The sequence below is a fragment of the Aspergillus brasiliensis genome (genome assembly GCF_001889945.1).
Source record: "Aspergillus brasiliensis CBS 101740 unplaced genomic scaffold ASPBRscaffold_4, whole genome shotgun sequence".
In the NCBI taxonomy this organism is placed as follows: domain Eukaryota; kingdom Fungi; phylum Ascomycota; class Eurotiomycetes; order Eurotiales; family Aspergillaceae; genus Aspergillus; species Aspergillus brasiliensis.
The window spans coordinates 2,826,050-2,843,312 of NW_027137445.1; the positions used below are offsets into that span (position 1 = coordinate 2,826,050).

At 54.0% G+C, this 17,263-nt stretch overlaps 9 protein-coding genes across 9 annotated transcripts; 5 read left to right on the forward strand and 4 right to left on the reverse strand.

The window, feature by feature from the left end:
- Nucleotides 1-69: 69 nt before the first annotated feature.
- ASPBRDRAFT_194948 (PITH domain-containing protein) lies at nt 70-1,004 on the forward strand (the record flags this gene model as incomplete). The annotated part of the gene is made up of 3 exons (XM_067620812.1): nt 70-214; nt 303-414; nt 593-1,004. The coding sequence occupies 3 exons, from the start codon at nt 70-72 to the stop codon at nt 1,002-1,004; spliced, it is 669 nt and encodes a 222-aa protein (XP_067481310.1).
- Nucleotides 1,005-1,293: 289 nt separating this feature from the next.
- On the reverse strand, nt 1,294-2,117 carry ASPBRDRAFT_54098 (ESCRT-III subunit protein VPS20; the record flags this gene model as incomplete). Its single annotated transcript, XM_067627170.1, has 3 exons — nt 1,294-1,509; nt 1,585-1,948; nt 2,074-2,117. The coding sequence occupies 3 exons, from the start codon at nt 2,115-2,117 to the stop codon at nt 1,294-1,296; spliced, it is 624 nt and encodes a 207-aa protein (XP_067481311.1).
- Nucleotides 2,118-2,338: 221 nt separating this feature from the next.
- ASPBRDRAFT_41859 (putative AAA family ATPase/60S ribosome export protein Rix7) lies at nt 2,339-5,086 on the forward strand. The gene is made up of 3 exons (XM_067624672.1): nt 2,339-2,467; nt 2,532-2,774; nt 2,866-5,086. Exons 1-3 carry the CDS (start codon nt 2,420-2,422, stop codon nt 4,783-4,785), a joined length of 2,211 nt encoding a protein of 736 aa, XP_067481312.1. The 5' UTR covers nt 2,339-2,419; the 3' UTR covers nt 4,786-5,086.
- Nucleotides 5,087-5,092: 6 nt separating this feature from the next.
- erb1 (ribosome biogenesis protein ERB1) lies at nt 5,093-7,618 on the reverse strand. Its single transcript, XM_067624673.1, has one exon. It carries the CDS (start codon nt 7,568-7,570, stop codon nt 5,207-5,209), a length of 2,364 nt encoding a protein of 787 aa, XP_067481313.1. The 5' UTR covers nt 7,571-7,618; the 3' UTR covers nt 5,093-5,206.
- Nucleotides 7,619-7,892: 274 nt separating this feature from the next.
- Nucleotides 7,893-9,258, forward strand: ASPBRDRAFT_41861 (Zn(II)2Cys6 transcription factor rglT). The gene is made up of 2 exons (XM_067624674.1): nt 7,893-7,985; nt 8,052-9,258. The coding sequence occupies exons 1-2, from the start codon at nt 7,925-7,927 to the stop codon at nt 9,158-9,160; spliced, it is 1,170 nt and encodes a 389-aa protein (XP_067481314.1). The 5' UTR covers nt 7,893-7,924; the 3' UTR covers nt 9,161-9,258.
- Nucleotides 9,259-9,318: 60 nt separating this feature from the next.
- On the reverse strand, nt 9,319-11,321 carry ASPBRDRAFT_175100 (Paf1-complex subunit LEO1). The gene is made up of 3 exons (XM_067619796.1): nt 10,889-11,321; nt 10,662-10,836; nt 9,319-10,602 (listed from the first exon to the last, which is right to left on the reverse strand). Exons 1-3 carry the CDS (start codon nt 11,095-11,097, stop codon nt 9,601-9,603), a joined length of 1,386 nt encoding a protein of 461 aa, XP_067481315.1. The 5' UTR covers nt 11,098-11,321; the 3' UTR covers nt 9,319-9,600.
- A 696-nt stretch (nt 11,322-12,017) lies between these two features.
- Nucleotides 12,018-13,002, forward strand: ASPBRDRAFT_194954 (Mob1/phocein family protein; the record flags this gene model as incomplete). Its single annotated transcript, XM_067620813.1, has 3 exons — nt 12,018-12,255; nt 12,321-12,435; nt 12,501-13,002. The coding sequence occupies 3 exons, from the start codon at nt 12,018-12,020 to the stop codon at nt 13,000-13,002; spliced, it is 855 nt and encodes a 284-aa protein (XP_067481316.1).
- A 647-nt stretch (nt 13,003-13,649) lies between these two features.
- On the reverse strand, nt 13,650-14,096 carry ASPBRDRAFT_54105 (uncharacterized protein; the record flags this gene model as incomplete). Its single annotated transcript, XM_067627171.1, has 1 exon — nt 13,650-14,096. One exon carries the CDS (start codon nt 14,094-14,096, stop codon nt 13,650-13,652), a length of 447 nt encoding a protein of 148 aa, XP_067481317.1.
- Nucleotides 14,097-14,337: 241 nt separating this feature from the next.
- Nucleotides 14,338-16,768, forward strand: ASPBRDRAFT_41865 (rhomboid protease PCP1). Its single transcript, XM_067624675.1, has 5 exons — nt 14,338-15,454; nt 15,516-15,619; nt 15,676-16,009; nt 16,083-16,257; nt 16,327-16,768. The coding sequence occupies exons 1-5, from the start codon at nt 14,587-14,589 to the stop codon at nt 16,586-16,588; spliced, it is 1,743 nt and encodes a 580-aa protein (XP_067481318.1). The 5' UTR covers nt 14,338-14,586; the 3' UTR covers nt 16,589-16,768.
- Nucleotides 16,769-17,263: the final 495 nt, after the last annotated feature.

Below are 17,263 nucleotides of genomic sequence, written 5' to 3' on the forward strand. Positions count from 1 at the left end.
TATACAATAGCTCATATACTAGAATTACAATCAAATCTCGACGACCATTTCCAGATCTCCAAGTCAAACATGTCCGGTCACCACCACCACCACGACGATCACGGCGGCCATTGCCACGGAGAAGATGGTCATGATCATTCCAACGATATCACCCCTGCGATCCAATCCCTCCTCTACTCTCAAATCCAGTTTGACTCCATTACTACATTAAATGGTAGGCGAACCATGATAAAACATCCCTCATGCTAGGTCTTCTGGTCTACGTGATGCTGTTCCTGCTAACCGGACGACCCTGTCTGCAGAGGCCAGTCCCAAGTCCGGCGCCGCGATTGTGAAGAAAACATGGTCTGAAAGACTGAACGATGAACCGGAGCTGGAAAGCGACGCAGATGAACAGCTATTGATGTATATTCCGTATGTTATCCTCCCTTATCCCGTCGTGGTGTTCTGTCGGATTTGTTGTTTTATGTTGTTTTTACCCCGCCAAGTGCCCCTCATCTCATCGATCTTTTCTTGTCACTTAATATTCCATCAAAAAGCACTATCACATTACAACCACCAGATTATCCACTAACTAACCTTTCAAATATAGATTCACCGGCCAAGTCAAAGTCCACTCCCTCCTCATCTACACCGCCCCCACACCATCTGCCCCGAAGACCGTAAAGCTATTCAAGAACCGCGACGACCTGGACTTCGGAACAGCCTCGGACCTCAAGCCCACGCAGACAGTCGAGATTCCCCAGCCTGTGCCGGGCGCGGACGTTTTCGAGCTGCCGCTGAACCGGGCGCACTGGAACGCGACCACCTCCATCACCCTGTTCTTCGAGGATAACTGGAGTGATGGGGAAGAGGATGTCACCAAGGTCGGGTATATTGGTTTCAAGGGACAGTTTATGGCGCTGAATCGGGAGCCGATCAATTTCTTGTACGAGGCGGCTGCGAATCCGGGCGATCATGTTGCCATCCAGGGTGTAAATGGGGTGGGGAGCAGAATTCTGTGAGCGGGAATAGTATGGGGTTCGGGTTTCAGTGTTTGCTTGAACATGGGTGGTTAAATGCCGGCCTGGAATGTCAGGTCTAAGAATATTGATCAGAAACTACGGACACTGCCTTGGGTATTGAGCTGGGCTCTATCAAGATATTGCACGCCAATCCATGTTTCGACCGTCTAGTTGCTAGCATTCAAATAGCGAAACAGATCTAACAATGCTATACTATACTGAAGATCCCCTGAAACCACCAACGCCGGCAATGCTAGTATCAAATAAAGATTAATTGGAGGGCACAGTCTCAAGCAGGAATCGCAGTCCGCTCTTCGACCTTGGCCGCTTCTTCCACGGCATGCTCGTCCTCCTTGACTCCCTCTACATGCTCTGGGAGCGTAGTGCTGGGCGCATTCGGCAAGACAACCGGGCCCTGAGTATCGCGCTGCAAAGCCTCCAGTTCCTCTTCGACTTCATCCTCATCCTGAGTGGACAAGCGTCCAGCAAGCATCTCGCTGATTTCCTGCACAACCACCACCGACTCGTCAGCATTACAATTCAGAGTACCCCCAGATAACCATTGACAATGCATTCTTACCTCTTGATAGGCTCTCGCTTCCTCCGTCTCGCCCATCAGTTTCTCCACTCCCTCAAGACCACCCATCTCCTTGTTAATGGTCTGCAGGACCTTGGTCCCTTGCTGCAAGCCGAAGAGAACATCCTTCTGAACCAGCGCAAACTCGATCTGCCCCGTGAGCTGCTCGAGCTGCTCGAGTTGCTTGTCGGTCTTATCTAGCAGCGACTCCTGGTACTTCTTGCGACGCAGGGCAAGCAGGGCGCGCTTGCGGTCATCCCGGGCAAGACATTGTTTCGCGATCTCGGTTTCGCGGTCTGTCAAAACGGTAATTCGCTTCTGATATTGATGGAGCTTGTCTCGCTGATTCTTGAGATCGAGGATTGCCCTGAGAGTAATGGGGGTTAGTTTATCGGTCGGGGACGGGAGCATGGGGCTCGTGACCCGTGCCGAACGGCGCTGATGGAGGCCGCAACAGGGTGAAACCCATTGGAATGATATGGATAATCTCACCGATCCTGAGCAGAGATCTTATGCGTGCTGTTTGTGTTTCCCATTGTCAGCGCATGTTGCTTCTTACCCCGAGGATGCTTGGAGAGAAGCAGTCAAGAAGCCCGGAGTCGATAGATGATAGCAATGTGCAGTGGGTGAGTCCACCGCAGATGACGTCCGTTATCGTCCTATTACCCCATCGGGACTAGTGCCATACCCTCGGAAATCTGCCGGTGATTTCAGGCGATTTTGGGACTCTCCGCCGGCGCATCAATTCTCCGGGTCTCTAAAATTGTGGGAATTCATCGCCAGCGGGGATTTTTATCCACCCCGATTATCGCATTTATAGCCCCTGCTCTGATTCAAGATGCGTCGTGGGGGCAGGCCGACGCTGAGGCAGGGCCTCGACAAGGATGTAAGTGCTGTGACTCGTCCTTCGGCTTATACAATGCGATTATATCTAACTTACTGTCCGAAAGATCTACCAGATCGTGCGCAAAATCATCGACGACAATGCAGAGAATCCCCAATTCCGTCTGTCGGTGTCCAGCATTTATGATTCCATCAAGCGGTCCAATTCCAGTCTGAACAGGAAGCCCAAGCGCATTCTCGAAGACAGCATCGAGCGCGTAGTGGAAGTGCTAAAGGCCGACGTACTCGGAGAAGATGAGAACGACTCTATAGACGGCGACTTTGAAGGTCTGGAGGAACCACCGGCACCGGTATGCGACATGCGCTGCGCTTCATGGAATGCACATCTTTAGAAGCGGGCTCACATCTGGCTAGCAATTGGGAGGTAACTGACGGGAGCAGGAGTCCAACAGCCTCAACAAGAGCCTGGTTGGTATGTGGAACACAACCAACACCTCGAAGCCCTCGAAACAGAGCGAATCCAACACCGCCGAGTCGACAGTACCGCCTTCTACCTCCGCGAAGAAGCGGCACCATGGTGGTGAATCGCAGTCCTCCAAGCGCCGCAAGGCCGAGGCCGCAGTCGACCGTTCACCCCCGACACATATCAGTCTGGCCGATCTGGGTGGACTGGACGATGTGGTGCAGGAGCTCGGAGATCTTGTCATTCTGCCCATGACGCGCCCACAAGTCTACATGTCGTCCAATGTCCAGCCTCCTCGGGGTGTTCTGCTACATGGTCCGCCAGGTTGCGGTAAAACCATGATTGCGAACGCCTTCGCAGCCGAGCTGGGCGTCCCCTTCATCTCCATATCCGCCCCGTCCGTCATCTCCGGTATGTCAGGAGAGTCCGAGAAGGCTCTCCGAGAATACTTCGAAGAAGCGAAGAGAATCGCGCCCTGTTTAATATTCATCGACGAAATCGACGCCATCACCCCCAAGCGTGAAAGCGCTCAACGAGAAATGGAGAAGCGAATCGTCGCCCAACTCCTCACCTGCATGGACGATCTGGCCCTCGAAAAGACCGACGGAAAGCCTGTCATCGTCCTGGCGGCCACCAACCGTCCCGACAGCTTGGACGCGGCCCTGCGTCGCGGAGGCCGTTTCGACAAGGAAATCAATATGACCGTCCCCTCAGAGCCCGTCCGCGAGCAGATCCTGCGTGCCCTGACTCGCAAGATGCGTCTCGTTGACGACCTCGACTTCAAAACTCTCGCCAAGCGCACCCCGGGCTTCGTTGGCGCTGATCTGAACGACCTCGTCGCCACGGCCGGCGCCGCCGCCATCAAACGCTACCTCGAGCTCCTCAAATCCAACAGCGGCGAGGAAATGGAAATGGAAATCGAAGGCCAAGAGGACATCATCAGCCCTAAAGTCAAAGAACTCCGCCGCCTCATCATCCACGCCAAAGAAACCCCCATCGGCGACGAAACCCAAACCGTCCTCGTCTCCAACGCCGACTTCTTCACTGCCCTCCCTAAGATCCAGCCTTCCTCCAAGCGCGAAGGCTTCGCCACCATCCCCGACACCACCTGGGCCGACATCGGTGCCCTCGGCGGCATCCGCGACGAGCTGTCCACCGCCATCGTTGAACCCATCAAGAACCCCGAGATCTACGCCAACGTCGGCATCACCGCGCCCACCGGCGTCCTCCTCTGGGGTCCCCCAGGTTGCGGTAAGACGCTGCTCGCCAAAGCTGTGGCCAACGAGTCCCGCGCCAACTTCATCAGCGTCAAGGGTCCCGAACTCCTCAATAAGTTCGTCGGTGAATCCGAACGCGCCGTCCGCCAGGTTTTCGTCCGCGCCCGCTCCTCCGTCCCCTGCGTCATCTTCTTCGATGAACTCGACGCCCTCGTCCCCCGTCGTGACGATACCCTCTCCGAAGCCTCCGCCCGCGTCGTCAACACCCTCCTCACTGAACTCGACGGCCTCGGTAGCAGCCGTCAAGGCATCTACGTTATCGCCGCCACGAACCGGCCCGATATCATCGACCCGGCTATGCTGCGCCCCGGTCGTCTGGAGACCCTTCTCTTCGTCAACCTGCCCAGTCCGCTTGAGCGTGTCGAGATCCTGCAGACCCTCGTCAGGAATCTGCCTATCGAGTTCAATGAGGATCTGCGCAGACTTGCAGAGGAGTGTGAGGGCTTCAGTGGTGCTGATCTGGGCAGTTTGCTTCGTCGCGCTGGTTACTCGGCCATTAAGAGACGGGATAGTATCAAATTCGAGGACTTTGTGGCTGCGAAGGCGTTTATCCGGCCTAGTGTTACGGATTTGAAGAAGTATGAGAAATTGAGGAGGGATTGGAGTGGTGGGGTGGTGTAAATAATATTAGCTTATTAGATTATTGTTTTCGAGAGAGTGTGTGTACATACATCGATGTACCTTGGGGTTGATTTCTTACTACTATTCATGCTGTTTCTTTCGTTGTGTGCATATACAGAGGGTGGATGGGTTCAAAAAAGTCATTTGGTTCATCTGGCTGTGAGGATAGACTAGGTGATTGATTGATTGATGAATAATGATAGATCTTTCTTTCCTGAGGGATGTTCAAAATGCGATAAACACTGGTTACTACTGCAAACTACTCCCATACTACTACTGGTATCAACGACTACTGCACACAGCCCACTGAAGGAGTGAATGAACTTTTGGATATCAGAAACTCTAAATTTAGTTATGCACACACCAAAACGCCTCCCATGTAAATTTGAACAGGATACACACAAGGAAGACCCAATTATAATTACATCCATAACCGGCAGGTTCCATCCGCACCGGCACTGACACACCAAGCTTCGCGCGGGTGCCAGTCGAGGTCCATGACACCGAGCTCGCCGGTGATCTTGTGGCCCTTGAGGACCTTGAGCGGCACAATGCTGGCGTTGCTGAGCATGTCACCCGTGACACTGCCGTGGAAAATCTGGAGAGAGCCGTCGTCACTGGCGTCCGCGAACAGAGGGTAGCGGCCGCTGGGGTGGAACTTGACGGCACGAATGGCCTTGCGGTGGTAACGGAGGGTCTTGTAGGGGCGCTGGGAGAGTTCGAGATCGTGCCACAACAGACGGCGGTCGTAGGATCCGACAATGAGGTTGTCTCCGCCCGAAGCGGTGGAGGAGGTCGGGTGGATGTCGAAGGAGGAGATCCAGCGGGCACCGGGCTGGATGATCTTGACGAGCAGTTGGCGGGAGAGATCGTAGGCACGGACGGTGCGCTGGTTGGCAACGAACAGGATGGGCTTCGAGGGGTGGAAGTGCGCGGTCTGGGGCGGGCCACCACCCTTGATGCGCCGGCTGAAGGGGTACTGAGTCAAGTGCTTGGACAGAGTGTGAATGGCAATGGCCATGGATGCCGGGGTAGAAGAGCCCGGGCAAACGGTAACAAAGTAGTCACCGCGGCGATGCCACGAGATAGACTTGGCCACGTAGCGGAGGGGAATGACGGCGCACACGCCATTGTCGGCGAGAGCGGACGAGGGGCGCACCCATTGGGGAGGCGTGGTCTTCTTGATTTCTTCCGAGGCCTTCGGGGCGGGCTTCGAAGCAGCGTATCCCCAGCCGGCGTCGAGAAGGTCCAAGCTGGCTTGCTCGAGTTCGGGGTCGAGGATCGGGGGCACGATGAGGTAAATATCGTCACCCGCGGCGGCGGCCAGGACCACGGCATCTTTGCTTGGCCTCCAGCGGACAACGTTGACAGGATCCTCATCACCCACCTTGACGCTATACAGCTGGCGACCGGTGAGCAATTCCCAAACGCGGACGGTACCATCGTCACCACCAGTCGCGAGCCACACACCCGTGGGGTCGACGGCCAGGGAACGAACACGGCCCTTGTGTCCCCGGAACACCGTCGCGCAGACAGACGGGAACGGCTTCAGCTCTTCAGGGCTGGGCAGCTTGGGGAGCAGACTCTCCGGATCAATGTTGAGCTTGCTGCGGCGGACTCTAGGAGCCAAGTAAAGATCCAAACAACGCTCGAACTTCTCCTTGACAAACTCGCCGTAACCAGGAACCTTGCGGAGAGAGCCAAAGTCGGTAGGGAGGTATTCCCGCTCCCGGTCTTCGGGGTCGGCTTCCTCCCAGGTCTTGCGCTCCTTGTTGTCGGGGAGATACTCCGGAGGCGGGTGGTAACTCTCCTCGTAGCCTGGCGGAGGAAGCTTGGGGGCAGGAACGTGCATGGGGTGGTCAGGCCGCTCGGCCTCATCTGCCCACAGGTCATAGTTGATAAGCTCAAGGTCCTCCTCCTTCTCTTCCGACGGGGGCTTGTAAGGCAGGATGCGACCTTCGCGGATCGCCTTCACAATCTTCATGACCCGCTTAGCTTCGTGCTTCGACGGAACAAAACGACGCTTGGGTTCCGGAGCAGCACTTAGGGGCATAATTTCCTGCTTGTTACTGAACCATTCCATCAGAGGCTCGTACGGGTTGTAGCCCTCCTCGGGGATTTCGTTCATCTGCACCTTGCGCAACAGCTCCAGCTCATCCTGGCTCAGCTCCAGAGGCTTACCGGTCGAGGGATCAGTTAGACCGGTGAAACCCTTGGGGATCTCAATGCTGTCAAGCAAGGCATCCAGAGCCTCACCAGTGGCAGGACGCATGATCTTCTTTCCATTGATATCGTAGCCAATGTGGGGGTACTGGTCGTAGAAAGTCAACGGAATGTTACCGATCGTGTTCGCATTCTCTTCGACGTCAGAGTAATCGGAGTTGTCGTCTGGGTTGATCTCGTCGTAAATGTAACGGTCGTTGCCATTGGCATCCTTTTCGATCCGGAAGTTGACTTGCTCTTCCTCGCTGGAGCTCTCGTCGTCGTTCGTAGGTACTTCCAGGTCCGCAGCTGATGTGCCGGACTTTTTCTTGAGAGGCGCCTCTCCGTCGGAGGGGATCTCGTCGCTGTCCAACTCCTCCTCTTCATCCTCATCCTCGGAGCTGAAGTCGTCAATCAATTCGACTTCGGAATCCTCCTCGTCGCTCGATAGGTCGTTGGCATCGTCCGAAAGCGCGCCATCAATGTCGCCGACGTTCAATTCGTCGCCAGAGAACACACCTGCCTCCTCCTCGACATCTTTGGTGACAGCCTTGCGCTTCTTGGAAACCTTTGCAGCACTCATGGCGACGAAGGAACACTCCGAGTGGGCGGGATCTTTTGCAGGGTCGAGGCACTGCTGGAAGGAATTCGAAGCTCGACTTTTTCGACTTTTTTTTTGCTGCCCGCGATTTGCGGAAGACAGACCGCCCACGTGATACACCGCCTCTCTTATCGATTCCACCCGTAGCCTTAGGTACACAACTTTATCGATAACAAGCAACATTATGAAGTTCAAGATCGACATCTTAACATTCACATCTCTTCGTGGCTCTGTCCGAAAGCTAGCCTAAATGTACTCTGTTCTTACAACATGACGCATCAGCAATTCTCTCTCGAATGCACCCAATCACACCCCGTATTCTCAAGCAATGCTGCCATGAATGACCCCGCAACAGGTGTGGTGCGGGCGAAAAGACATGCGGCGTGTGATGAGTGCAGTATGTCCGACTTCTTGTCAAGTTGAGGTGGAAACGGTCTGGTGCTAATTATCTTTTCCCATGTAGGAAGTCGCAAGCTGAAATGCTCTGGGGAGCCCACTGGTTGCACTCGCTGCGTCAAACAGGCACTCACTTGCCACTACTCCCTACAGAAACAGATGGGACGGCCCCCAAAGAAGCGAATGCGAGAAGATGAGGATCTATCACCACCTTTTGGTCTACCAGGGAATGAGCCATGGAACAACGATTCGGACTTTGCTTCCCTTGGATCATCGACCTTTGGGTCAACCGAGACCGCGCCGTCAGACTACACCGGGCAAACCAACTTCTTTGCGGATGCAAATAGCCACAATGATGCTGGACAATACCTCCTCAACAAACCGATAGACGCAACTCAAACGACAGTCAGTCCATGGCCAGATTTCTCCAATGTCTCTTCATCAGCAGCCAACCTCTACACCCTTCCACCAGACCTATCCCTACTCCAGCAGTCCTCGGCCGCCTCGTCCCCGGACTCAGATTCTGACCGCCAATGCCCTTGTCTATCCTGCCTCTACCTCTGTCTCAGCCATCTATCTTCTCTCGCCCCATTCCCCCTTTCCCATCACAATCTATGCTCCCTCTACATCGCTTCCAGAACCGCCCAAGCCGTCATCCGCTGCGAAGTCTGTCCCCTACGCTTCACAACAGGCATGCAAAACGTCACCTTCACCGGCACCTTATTAACCGTCATCGCCGATACCTGGCTACGCATATCCAAGGTCAATGCTGTCGACTTCGGCCGACAAGCGGCACCGCCGGCTTATGCTGCAGCAATAGATGCCTCCCCGAACCCCACGAAAGGCTGGGAGGATTGGCTACGGCAAACCGTGCGATTCCGTGTGTTAGGAGGACCGTGTGATCCGGCCGGTATGCCCCCGGGCGCAGATGATGGACCTAGCCTTCTTAGTCTCATAGAGGAAATGGAGGCGCGGCAACGACGTTGGCATCGTTCGCACCCGCTGCCCGTCGAGGAACGTCATCTTCCGATACCGAAGACGAACGGGTCCAAGGAGGAGGAATCGTGCCATGAGCGGGATGCGCTGTGTATGCGCATCATTCAGAGCGCGCGCAATGTCATTCCGAAGTTTGGTTTCGAGCCAAGTGATTATCCGCATGATGCGGGCGCCAAGTAGACTCCCTCATTTGTGACAGCCGGCATTGTCAAAATAGAAGTTTGTGTTGGTTCAATGTGGCCGTATGTGTGTGGAGCCATGTCTATATTTATACTGGAGCCCGATTTAACGACTCTTAATCTTACGATTCTACGCCGATTACCATATATAGTACTCCGATCTCTTTTTGGAGAGGCACGGAGGGACCAGTTTTGTAATATTAGTAGCAAATGCAGATAGATCTAGCGGCACGGTATGTACAAATTTGACTATCGCCGAGTCCGTCAGTTCTATTTCTCCATTTGGTCAAGTCCTGCTATGATACTAAAATATAACATTGGATGGGTGGTGACGACCCTGAATGCGCCCGAAGAATGACTCCCAGAATGGATGATACAGTTACAATGTCATCAGAAGAAGAAAGTAAGAATGTTCCATACGGCTCAAAAAACCAAGAGCCGTTACTCTTCATCATCATCATCCACAATGTAGCGGTTCTTCTTCCGGGCTGGAGGAGTGCCTCTCTCGGCAGCCTCGGGGGAGGCTCGTTTCTGTCGGGGTCTGGCGGGCGGGAGGTCTTCATCTTCGCCCTCGGCATCTTCGTCTTCATCTTCCAGGACATCCTCCTCATCGTCATCATCAACGATTTCCGGTTCTTCGTCGCTACCCACCAGGAAACCATCGTCTTCGTCGTATTCGTCTTCGCGAGTGCGTCCGCGACGGTCGTACTCTTCTTCGTCGTCGGTGTAGATCTCACCGCGACGGTTTGGCCTGCGAGGCTTCTTCGCGCGAGGCCGCGTGGTCAAGAGACCGTCATCATCTTCCAAGCCACCCACTGTAAGGCCAGCACCTCCGGTGCGCTGGGTAAATCCGTGACGACGGCCACGGTCCATCTCACGGTCTTGAAGCTGCTGGCGGCGACGAGCAGCCTTCAGCTTCTCGCGCTCGGCCATTTCTGCCTGCCGCTTGGCGAGTTCGGGGTCCTCCTTGACTTCGATCACCGGCGCCGATCCGTCCAGTGTCTTCTTGCCTCCACGGGCAGCTGCTGCCAGCGACTCCTGCAGACGCTGCACGGCATCGTCAGTTTCCACGGTCGTCGGGTAAACCGTAAGTCCATGGGTGAGGTGGGAAGTTAGTCGGAAGACCGAAGAGGCTTCTGCAGCTGCTCCCAGATAAACGTGCGAATCTAACTTGGTGTCATATTCGCCGGACTTGTTGAGAGGCGCCAGCGGCTTGGTCGAGATACGATACTGCTCCTTTGGCGCGGAAGCTAGCTGCAATGTCATGGAGCCATCCTCCCAGCGGATGATTCGTGCATTTGATTGCAGCAGCGACTCGTCCTGGGGGTCATGGCGCCAGCAGAGCGACGTAGCCGCTGTTGTGAATGGAGGTGGAACATAGGTCTCTGGGTTGAACTCTTCCGTTTCAACGGACAGGAAAGGAGGTACTGGCATTGTGTAGACCTAGGGTTGGCAATGGTGAGCTCAGATAAATGCAGAAAATGGGTGCTTGCGAAACATACCTCGCCGTTCGAAGTCACTGGTTCCGGCGCCCGGCTCAAGCTCATGTCCATGATATTTACTGTCTCCTCATAGTCTGCGCCTCCTTCGTAGTCCATGGGCTCCCCAACCCGATCATTGCGATCCACGTCATCTCCCGAATCCAGTTCTTCGTCGTCGAGCGTCCGCTGGGGTCGCCTGTATACCAGTCAATGAATATCTTTACACCAACAGGACCAAGTAGCCATACTCATTATCATCGCCAAATCCTCCATCGGAAGCATCCGAACCAAACAGATCCGCATCATCGTAGCCGTTCGCGTTGCCCGCGTCCGAGCCCGCGGGACTCTGACTTCGCGCCGGAGCCTCGCTGTGTTCACTTGCAGACGGACTGCCTGGCTGACCGGCACCTGCGCTGCGCCCTGGACGGCGAACGATATCCTCGTCTGAAGAAGACATTGTGGGTGGGCAAGAGGGAGCTCCGACGGGTGTGCTGCCAATGCCGAAGATGAAGTGTGTTGGTACTAGAGACAGCTGACAGGAAGAGTTCAGAGAAAATGCTCTTTGATAAGGCCCTGGAACAAGAGGGAATTGGTGGAGGGTTAGGAAAGCAGTAACACCAGGGCCAAAGTGCGATCAATGGGGCTGGGCGACTCTGCGGTCTGCGCGGTAGCTGTTAATTATTACTAGTTTCACTCTCCATAAACTATGAGTTGAATTAGTGAAAGTAACAGACCCCCTCGGCGGACAGAATGATCCCTTCCGGGCCCAAGATGGATTAGCGCAGCGGGCAGGTGGACGGGCCAGACCGAATCAGTCGAATTCCAGATCGGGGCATCCCCAAACTCATTCATTCATTCCTCCTCACTTCCTCTTCAACTTTCTCCTTGTTAAACCCCATCGTGGATTGATTTCCCCTTTCTTTAATCCCCCCTGGTCTCTCGCTGAACTATTCCGGATTGCCTGATCGCCAGATTAGTCAGTGTTCCCGCACACGTGTGTTCCGTTTCATTATGGCGACCTTCTTCCAGAGTGTGTAGGTGCTTTCCCCTCCTCTTCCCCTAATCATGCATCCCGTTCCTGTCGGACCCTTCACTCGCATATTCTCTCTGGGTGGACAGTGCTGCAACATGCCTGGGCGCGCGAAGAATGATACCCCCTGAATCGGTGGCCACGTCTATCAGTCTGTCCTTTGTTTCAGCGCAGCGCTTCATCTCCTGACGCCCTCTCCTTTTCCCCTTCTGCCCCCCACATCTCCGTTTGGACGCCAGCCAGAACTGACTTGCGACTTGTTTCCCTTTACCAGCCGCCAAGGATTTGGCAGAGGCAATAACAACAAGAACAACAACAACAATAATAACAATAACAATCCCGCAAAGATGAACAATGGAAGTCCAGCTCCGTCGCCGGCGTCCCAGATGCCTCCCGCCGGCCATGTGCCCAACTCGCCGTCCCTCACCTCGAGTTTCTCCGTGGACACCTCCGCCACGTACGACCCCGATGCTCCCAAGTACTTCTTCCAGGAGAAATACGCCCCTCTCAATGTGAAGGGTAACTTCTTGACCTTGTGTGCCTGTCCCAAGAACGTGGAGTTGGGTGAATGGCTGGCCCATCAGAGTAAGCGGACTTGCTGTCTCCTCCGCTCGGAGAGCCCCTCCGTGCTGATCGTTTACTCCACACAGTTGTTGAACAATATCGCTTGCTCCATGGCATGCTCCAGGTTATCCAGGAGGTCAACAGCCTTACAGGACTGCCGATCTGTAATGAGAACACCTGCCCCACCATGTCAGCTGGTCGGTAAGTTGCTTTTTCTCCCGCGCTTAGAATTCGAAAACCGGTCTAACATGGGCTTCGCTGGATAGCTTGACCTACACCTGGCTGGTCGACGGTCGTGCCGCCAAGATCTCGGCCCCCAAGTTCATCAACCGTGTTGAGAAATGGATTGTCAGCAAGATTCACGACCCGGTTATGTTCCCCACGGAAAAGGTTACCGGTGTACCAGACACCTTTGCGGTCAATGAAGCAGGCGGTCCCAGCGCTACTTCCGGGGAGGAGTGGATTGGCAAATCCAGTGGCTTCCCGCAGACGTTCTACAAGGATTGCCAGGGCATCATGAAGCAGATGTTCCGATGCTACGCCCACTTGTATCACGCGCACTGGCTGAACCCCTTCTGGCACATTAACAAGCATGACATTCTCAACATGTGCTTTGTCCACTTTGTCACGGTGGCCAAGTACTACAAGCTCGTCTCTGACAAGGAAATGGAGCCCATGCAACCCCTTATCGACCTGTTCATTAAGCAGCAGCGCATCCCTCCGGAGGCGCTGGCAGGTGGCCACTGGGGCCAGCAAGCCTCTAGCTGAGCTAGGGCGCAGCAGAACTCCCATTCTCCTTTCCCTAAAGCAAGAAAGTGATTCCAACCTGGCGTTGGAATCCTTTGATCGGATTAGACGAACCGACTCGATCCTATGATCGCGGTTTCATGGTGTCTTGACTTCTTCAGGACCCCTCGTGGATTACGTGACACAGAGTTGGCGTTAAGCATTTAGCATGCGGTGTGAATATGTTCTTCCTGTGATTTCCTGCATATCCAGTCGTGGGAACCCCCACCGACTACGCGATTCTTGTAGCCTAGATTAAACTTGTGCATCCTGGCTGGACGAGAGCATTTTGAGATTATTTACCTGGAACTAGCCTGACGTGGAGATGACACTGATCAGCCAAATTGAAATTATGAACCATCAGCATGAAGATAAGTAGATTCTTCGTTCGGAAGGACTGGTTTGGCTAGCATGGGGACAATCAGCGGCGCGACGTCTCTCACACTTCGTCCGTATCCAGTAGAGAGGGTTGACCGGTCAGCATGGTTTGAAAAGCCTTTTAAGTTGCGCCTTGCGACACTCTTAGCTGTAGGCGAGGTTGTCGATAGCTGCTCATGTAGGAGATCCCATGCGCGATCGGTGGATATCTTGCACATATTGCACCGTGCCGTTTCCCTATCTCGAACTCATCACAGATAAACTCCCTCCTGATCTTGATCGTGATCTTGATTCCGGTCCCCATTCCCCGCAGCGGGGTTCCGCACCTCCTCCGTGCCTTCTGCCACCGTTCCATTCCCATCTGTATTCCCTTCCCCATTCTCCTTGTTCTTCTCCGGATCCTCCAGCTCAATCCACCTCTGTCCCCGATTTTCCACCTCCGTCTTCAGTAACTCAATTCTCTCCAGCATAGAGACGGCAACGTCCTCATTCTCCTTGATGTACCCCTCTAGTTCTTGCTTTTCGGTGTCCGTATCGCATGACTCGTTGATGAATGTTCTCAGTTCCTGGTTGGAGCGGTGGAGATGTGCCATGGAGTTGCGGATCTCGGAGACTTTGGCGTAGAGCACAGGGAGGGGAAGCTCTTTGATGGCTTCGGCGAAGGCGGCGGGGCTGATGGGGAGGGATTCGGCGGACATGGTTGCTTGCTTACGAGGAGGCTTGATGCGTGTATGTAAGATGAGATGAAAGATTTGATAGGGGAAAGCAGATATTAGATAGATGAAGGTGCTTCTATATTATCCAAGCAGTTATTCTGGGAAGTTCAGTTGAAGCTTATCGAAGATGGGAATGTGATGGTGTTATCTCCACGTGATTGGCCACGTGCATGAGGCTATTCGGGATGGTGTTTCTTTTATAGATATACAAGACTAGAAAGTACTCGATTCAATTACTTCAATTGAGCTGAGATTGTAGGTGGCTGCTCCATTGCGCCATGTCTACAATACACGCATAACCACGTGGACTACCAGCTCAACCACCAAGTATACTGCTTAGTCTCACTGCGGAACAAACCTCTCGGCAGACGGAGAAAATCCGGCTCTCTCCGCACTCCATCCAATCCACCGCCAACCATCAACATCATCGTCCATTGTGACTCGGGTTTCCCAGAACCCCCCGTTGCAGGAGATGAGCAATGCGTTGGGCGTAGCCTGGCGCATACCATGCCCGGGGCTCCGTGCCTCGAGCTGGCTTGCCCCATCAGCATCAACATCACCGCTACGCTCCTCCGCTCCTCTTCGTCTCTCTACCCCTACGACTTTCCCATGGCAACCCGATAACATCGCCAGGCGCCTCCTGAGCTCCTGGTCAAGCCAATCCTCAGCTCTCTCCAGACAACCAACCGCCGCCTCCTCATCCCTCATCCTCATCCGCTCCCTCCACAACACCCACTCCCTCCGCGCCAATCACCCATCATCCCAAGACCAACCCCAAGAACAAGGCGCCCACCCCCGCTCAACACCCTTCACGACCACAGAGCTCAAAGCCATCTTCGGCCCTCGTACCAAACTTCCCCCGGCCCTAGCGAACCGTGTCCTTGCTGTCCTCCACGGCCGCCGTCTCCTCGGCACCCTGGACCTAAACCTCCCCGCTGATATCGTCCGCTCCGTGCACCCGCGCAGTCTCGAGCTAGCACTCAAGTACCTCCGCGCGAACTACCCGGTCGACGAAGATGCCGCAATTCTGGCCCGCGTGGAGCGTGAAATGGACGAGGAGGAAGCGAGGAATATACAGCGGTATATGCCACAGGGTGGAGAGTATGGAGCGGACGTGAACGGGGGCGCGGGTGCGTCGCATAATCCGTCTGGGAAGAGTGTGTTGGAGGAAGTGCGGACGCAGAATGAGGCGTACTTGCTGGCCGAGCAGGAGAGAAAACGACAGGAGTGGTTGTCCGGGGGTATGCAGCATGATGAGAGGGTTAAGCGCTCGCTGGAGAAGAATAGTCTTGCTTTGAGGAATGTGGATGAGAAGACTGCATTGGAGATTGCACCGAAGGGTATGTTCCAATGATGAATTGGATTTATCGTTGGTTGACTGACGATGTGTCTTGCGTGCAGATCGACAACTTGCGGACCCTAAGCAGCGTCCTGTTCTCGCTTGGGTGCAGAAGAATTACATGGCTGCGGAGGACTTGGACTTTGATCTGACCAAGCTCACCCTGGTAGGTCTTTGAATTGATCACCCTGCATTGTTGGCCTTCTCTAATCCCATAAACAGCGTCAACGGCTTCTCCCCTCACTTGCCTTCGTGCTCCTAACGCTTGCTCTCTGCTACGCCTACACATTGTATTACAAACCGCCCGCAACCTCCGACAGATTATGGCCCAATATTCCTCGCTCAGCTGCAACCGTCGGCACCATCATCGGCATCAACACTGCCATCTTCGCGCTTTGGTGGTTCCCTCCGTGTTGGAGGCTCTTCAACCGCTACTTGATCAGCGTCCCTGCCAACCCTAATCCTCCCTTGAGACTCCTCGGCAATATCTTCAGCCATCAGTACCCTAAACATCTGATCTCGAATATGTTGTTTCTGTGGTTTATTGGAACCAAGTGTGAGTTATCCTCCCTGGACTTTTGCTTAGAATTTCTTAAATCCAATACTGACATGTGTGTGACTACTCGCAGTGCACGATGAAATCGGCCGCGGAGAGTTCCTATCTCTCTACATCGCCTCTGGAGTTGTTGGCTCATTCGTCACCCTCACGGCTCACTGTCTCATGGCGCAATGGACTGTCAGCGCGCTCGGCGCCAGTGGTGCCCTCTCTGGCGTTGTAGCAGCTTACTGCACGTTGAATGCTAAGTACGCACACCCCCTATCATTCGATCCATATGGAAGACAGCTCAAATAACTGACATATATTTCGTCCAGCGAAAACCTGCAATTCTTCTTCCTCCCGGAAGAATGGAAGAAAATGCTTTCCGTCCCCGGATGGACCATCATCACCACCATGGTTGCTCTGGAGTCCATCTCACTGGTTCGGCGACTGCGTGGTCCTCATAAGCTCGATCACTGGGCCCATATGGGCGGTTACTTGACGGGTATTTCCTGGGCTTTGTGTCGGCCAAGGACGGAGCGGAAACATCCTGATGGTGCCGGGACTTGGTATCGGTGGTTGTCTTCGAAGAATTGAAGCCTCCTTCCTGGCCTTTCTAAGCTACGCTATTAGCTCCTGACATAGCAGTAGTAGCTGTGTATTTATAGTTTCGCATTCTGGAAAGTTAGATTGTGTACGAATCTTACCTTATTAGGGAATCGAGCCATGTCGTTAAGCTGGGGACGCAGTTAGTAGACTCGGGTTGTTGTCTAGTTCTCGCGCCTGTTCCTCTGAACGTACCCTGTTTCGAGAGACAGCAAAGACCAGGATTAGATGAACAGCGCATCATTCAAATAGGGAACACTCCGATAATCTCCTTAAAACCTTTGTCCACTGCTGCGGAAGGAATATTAAGTTTCGTTGAATGTGCCGGCAAGTACCTCTCTGGCATGGTACTTCCCAGTAGATCACAAATAACAATTATGGATAGACCCTGTCATAAACTGCATATGAACATGTCGAGTGGAGGTCGTCTGCAATTGGTCGTCTACAACTGTCCCCTTCTCACTGAGCAAGTCTTGTTTGTCTATAAATCAATCTCCTCCATCCCCTCCCTCGCGCGTACGCATGGGCACCTACCTGTCTGTCCTCTGTTGACGTGCACGTCCCACATACTATGTTTCGAGTTCATGCAGTTACTATATCCCATACCTGTTGATAAAGAATCTTAGAGCGCGTCAGTATGTAGGGTTCTTTCTGTTCATGTTTTCC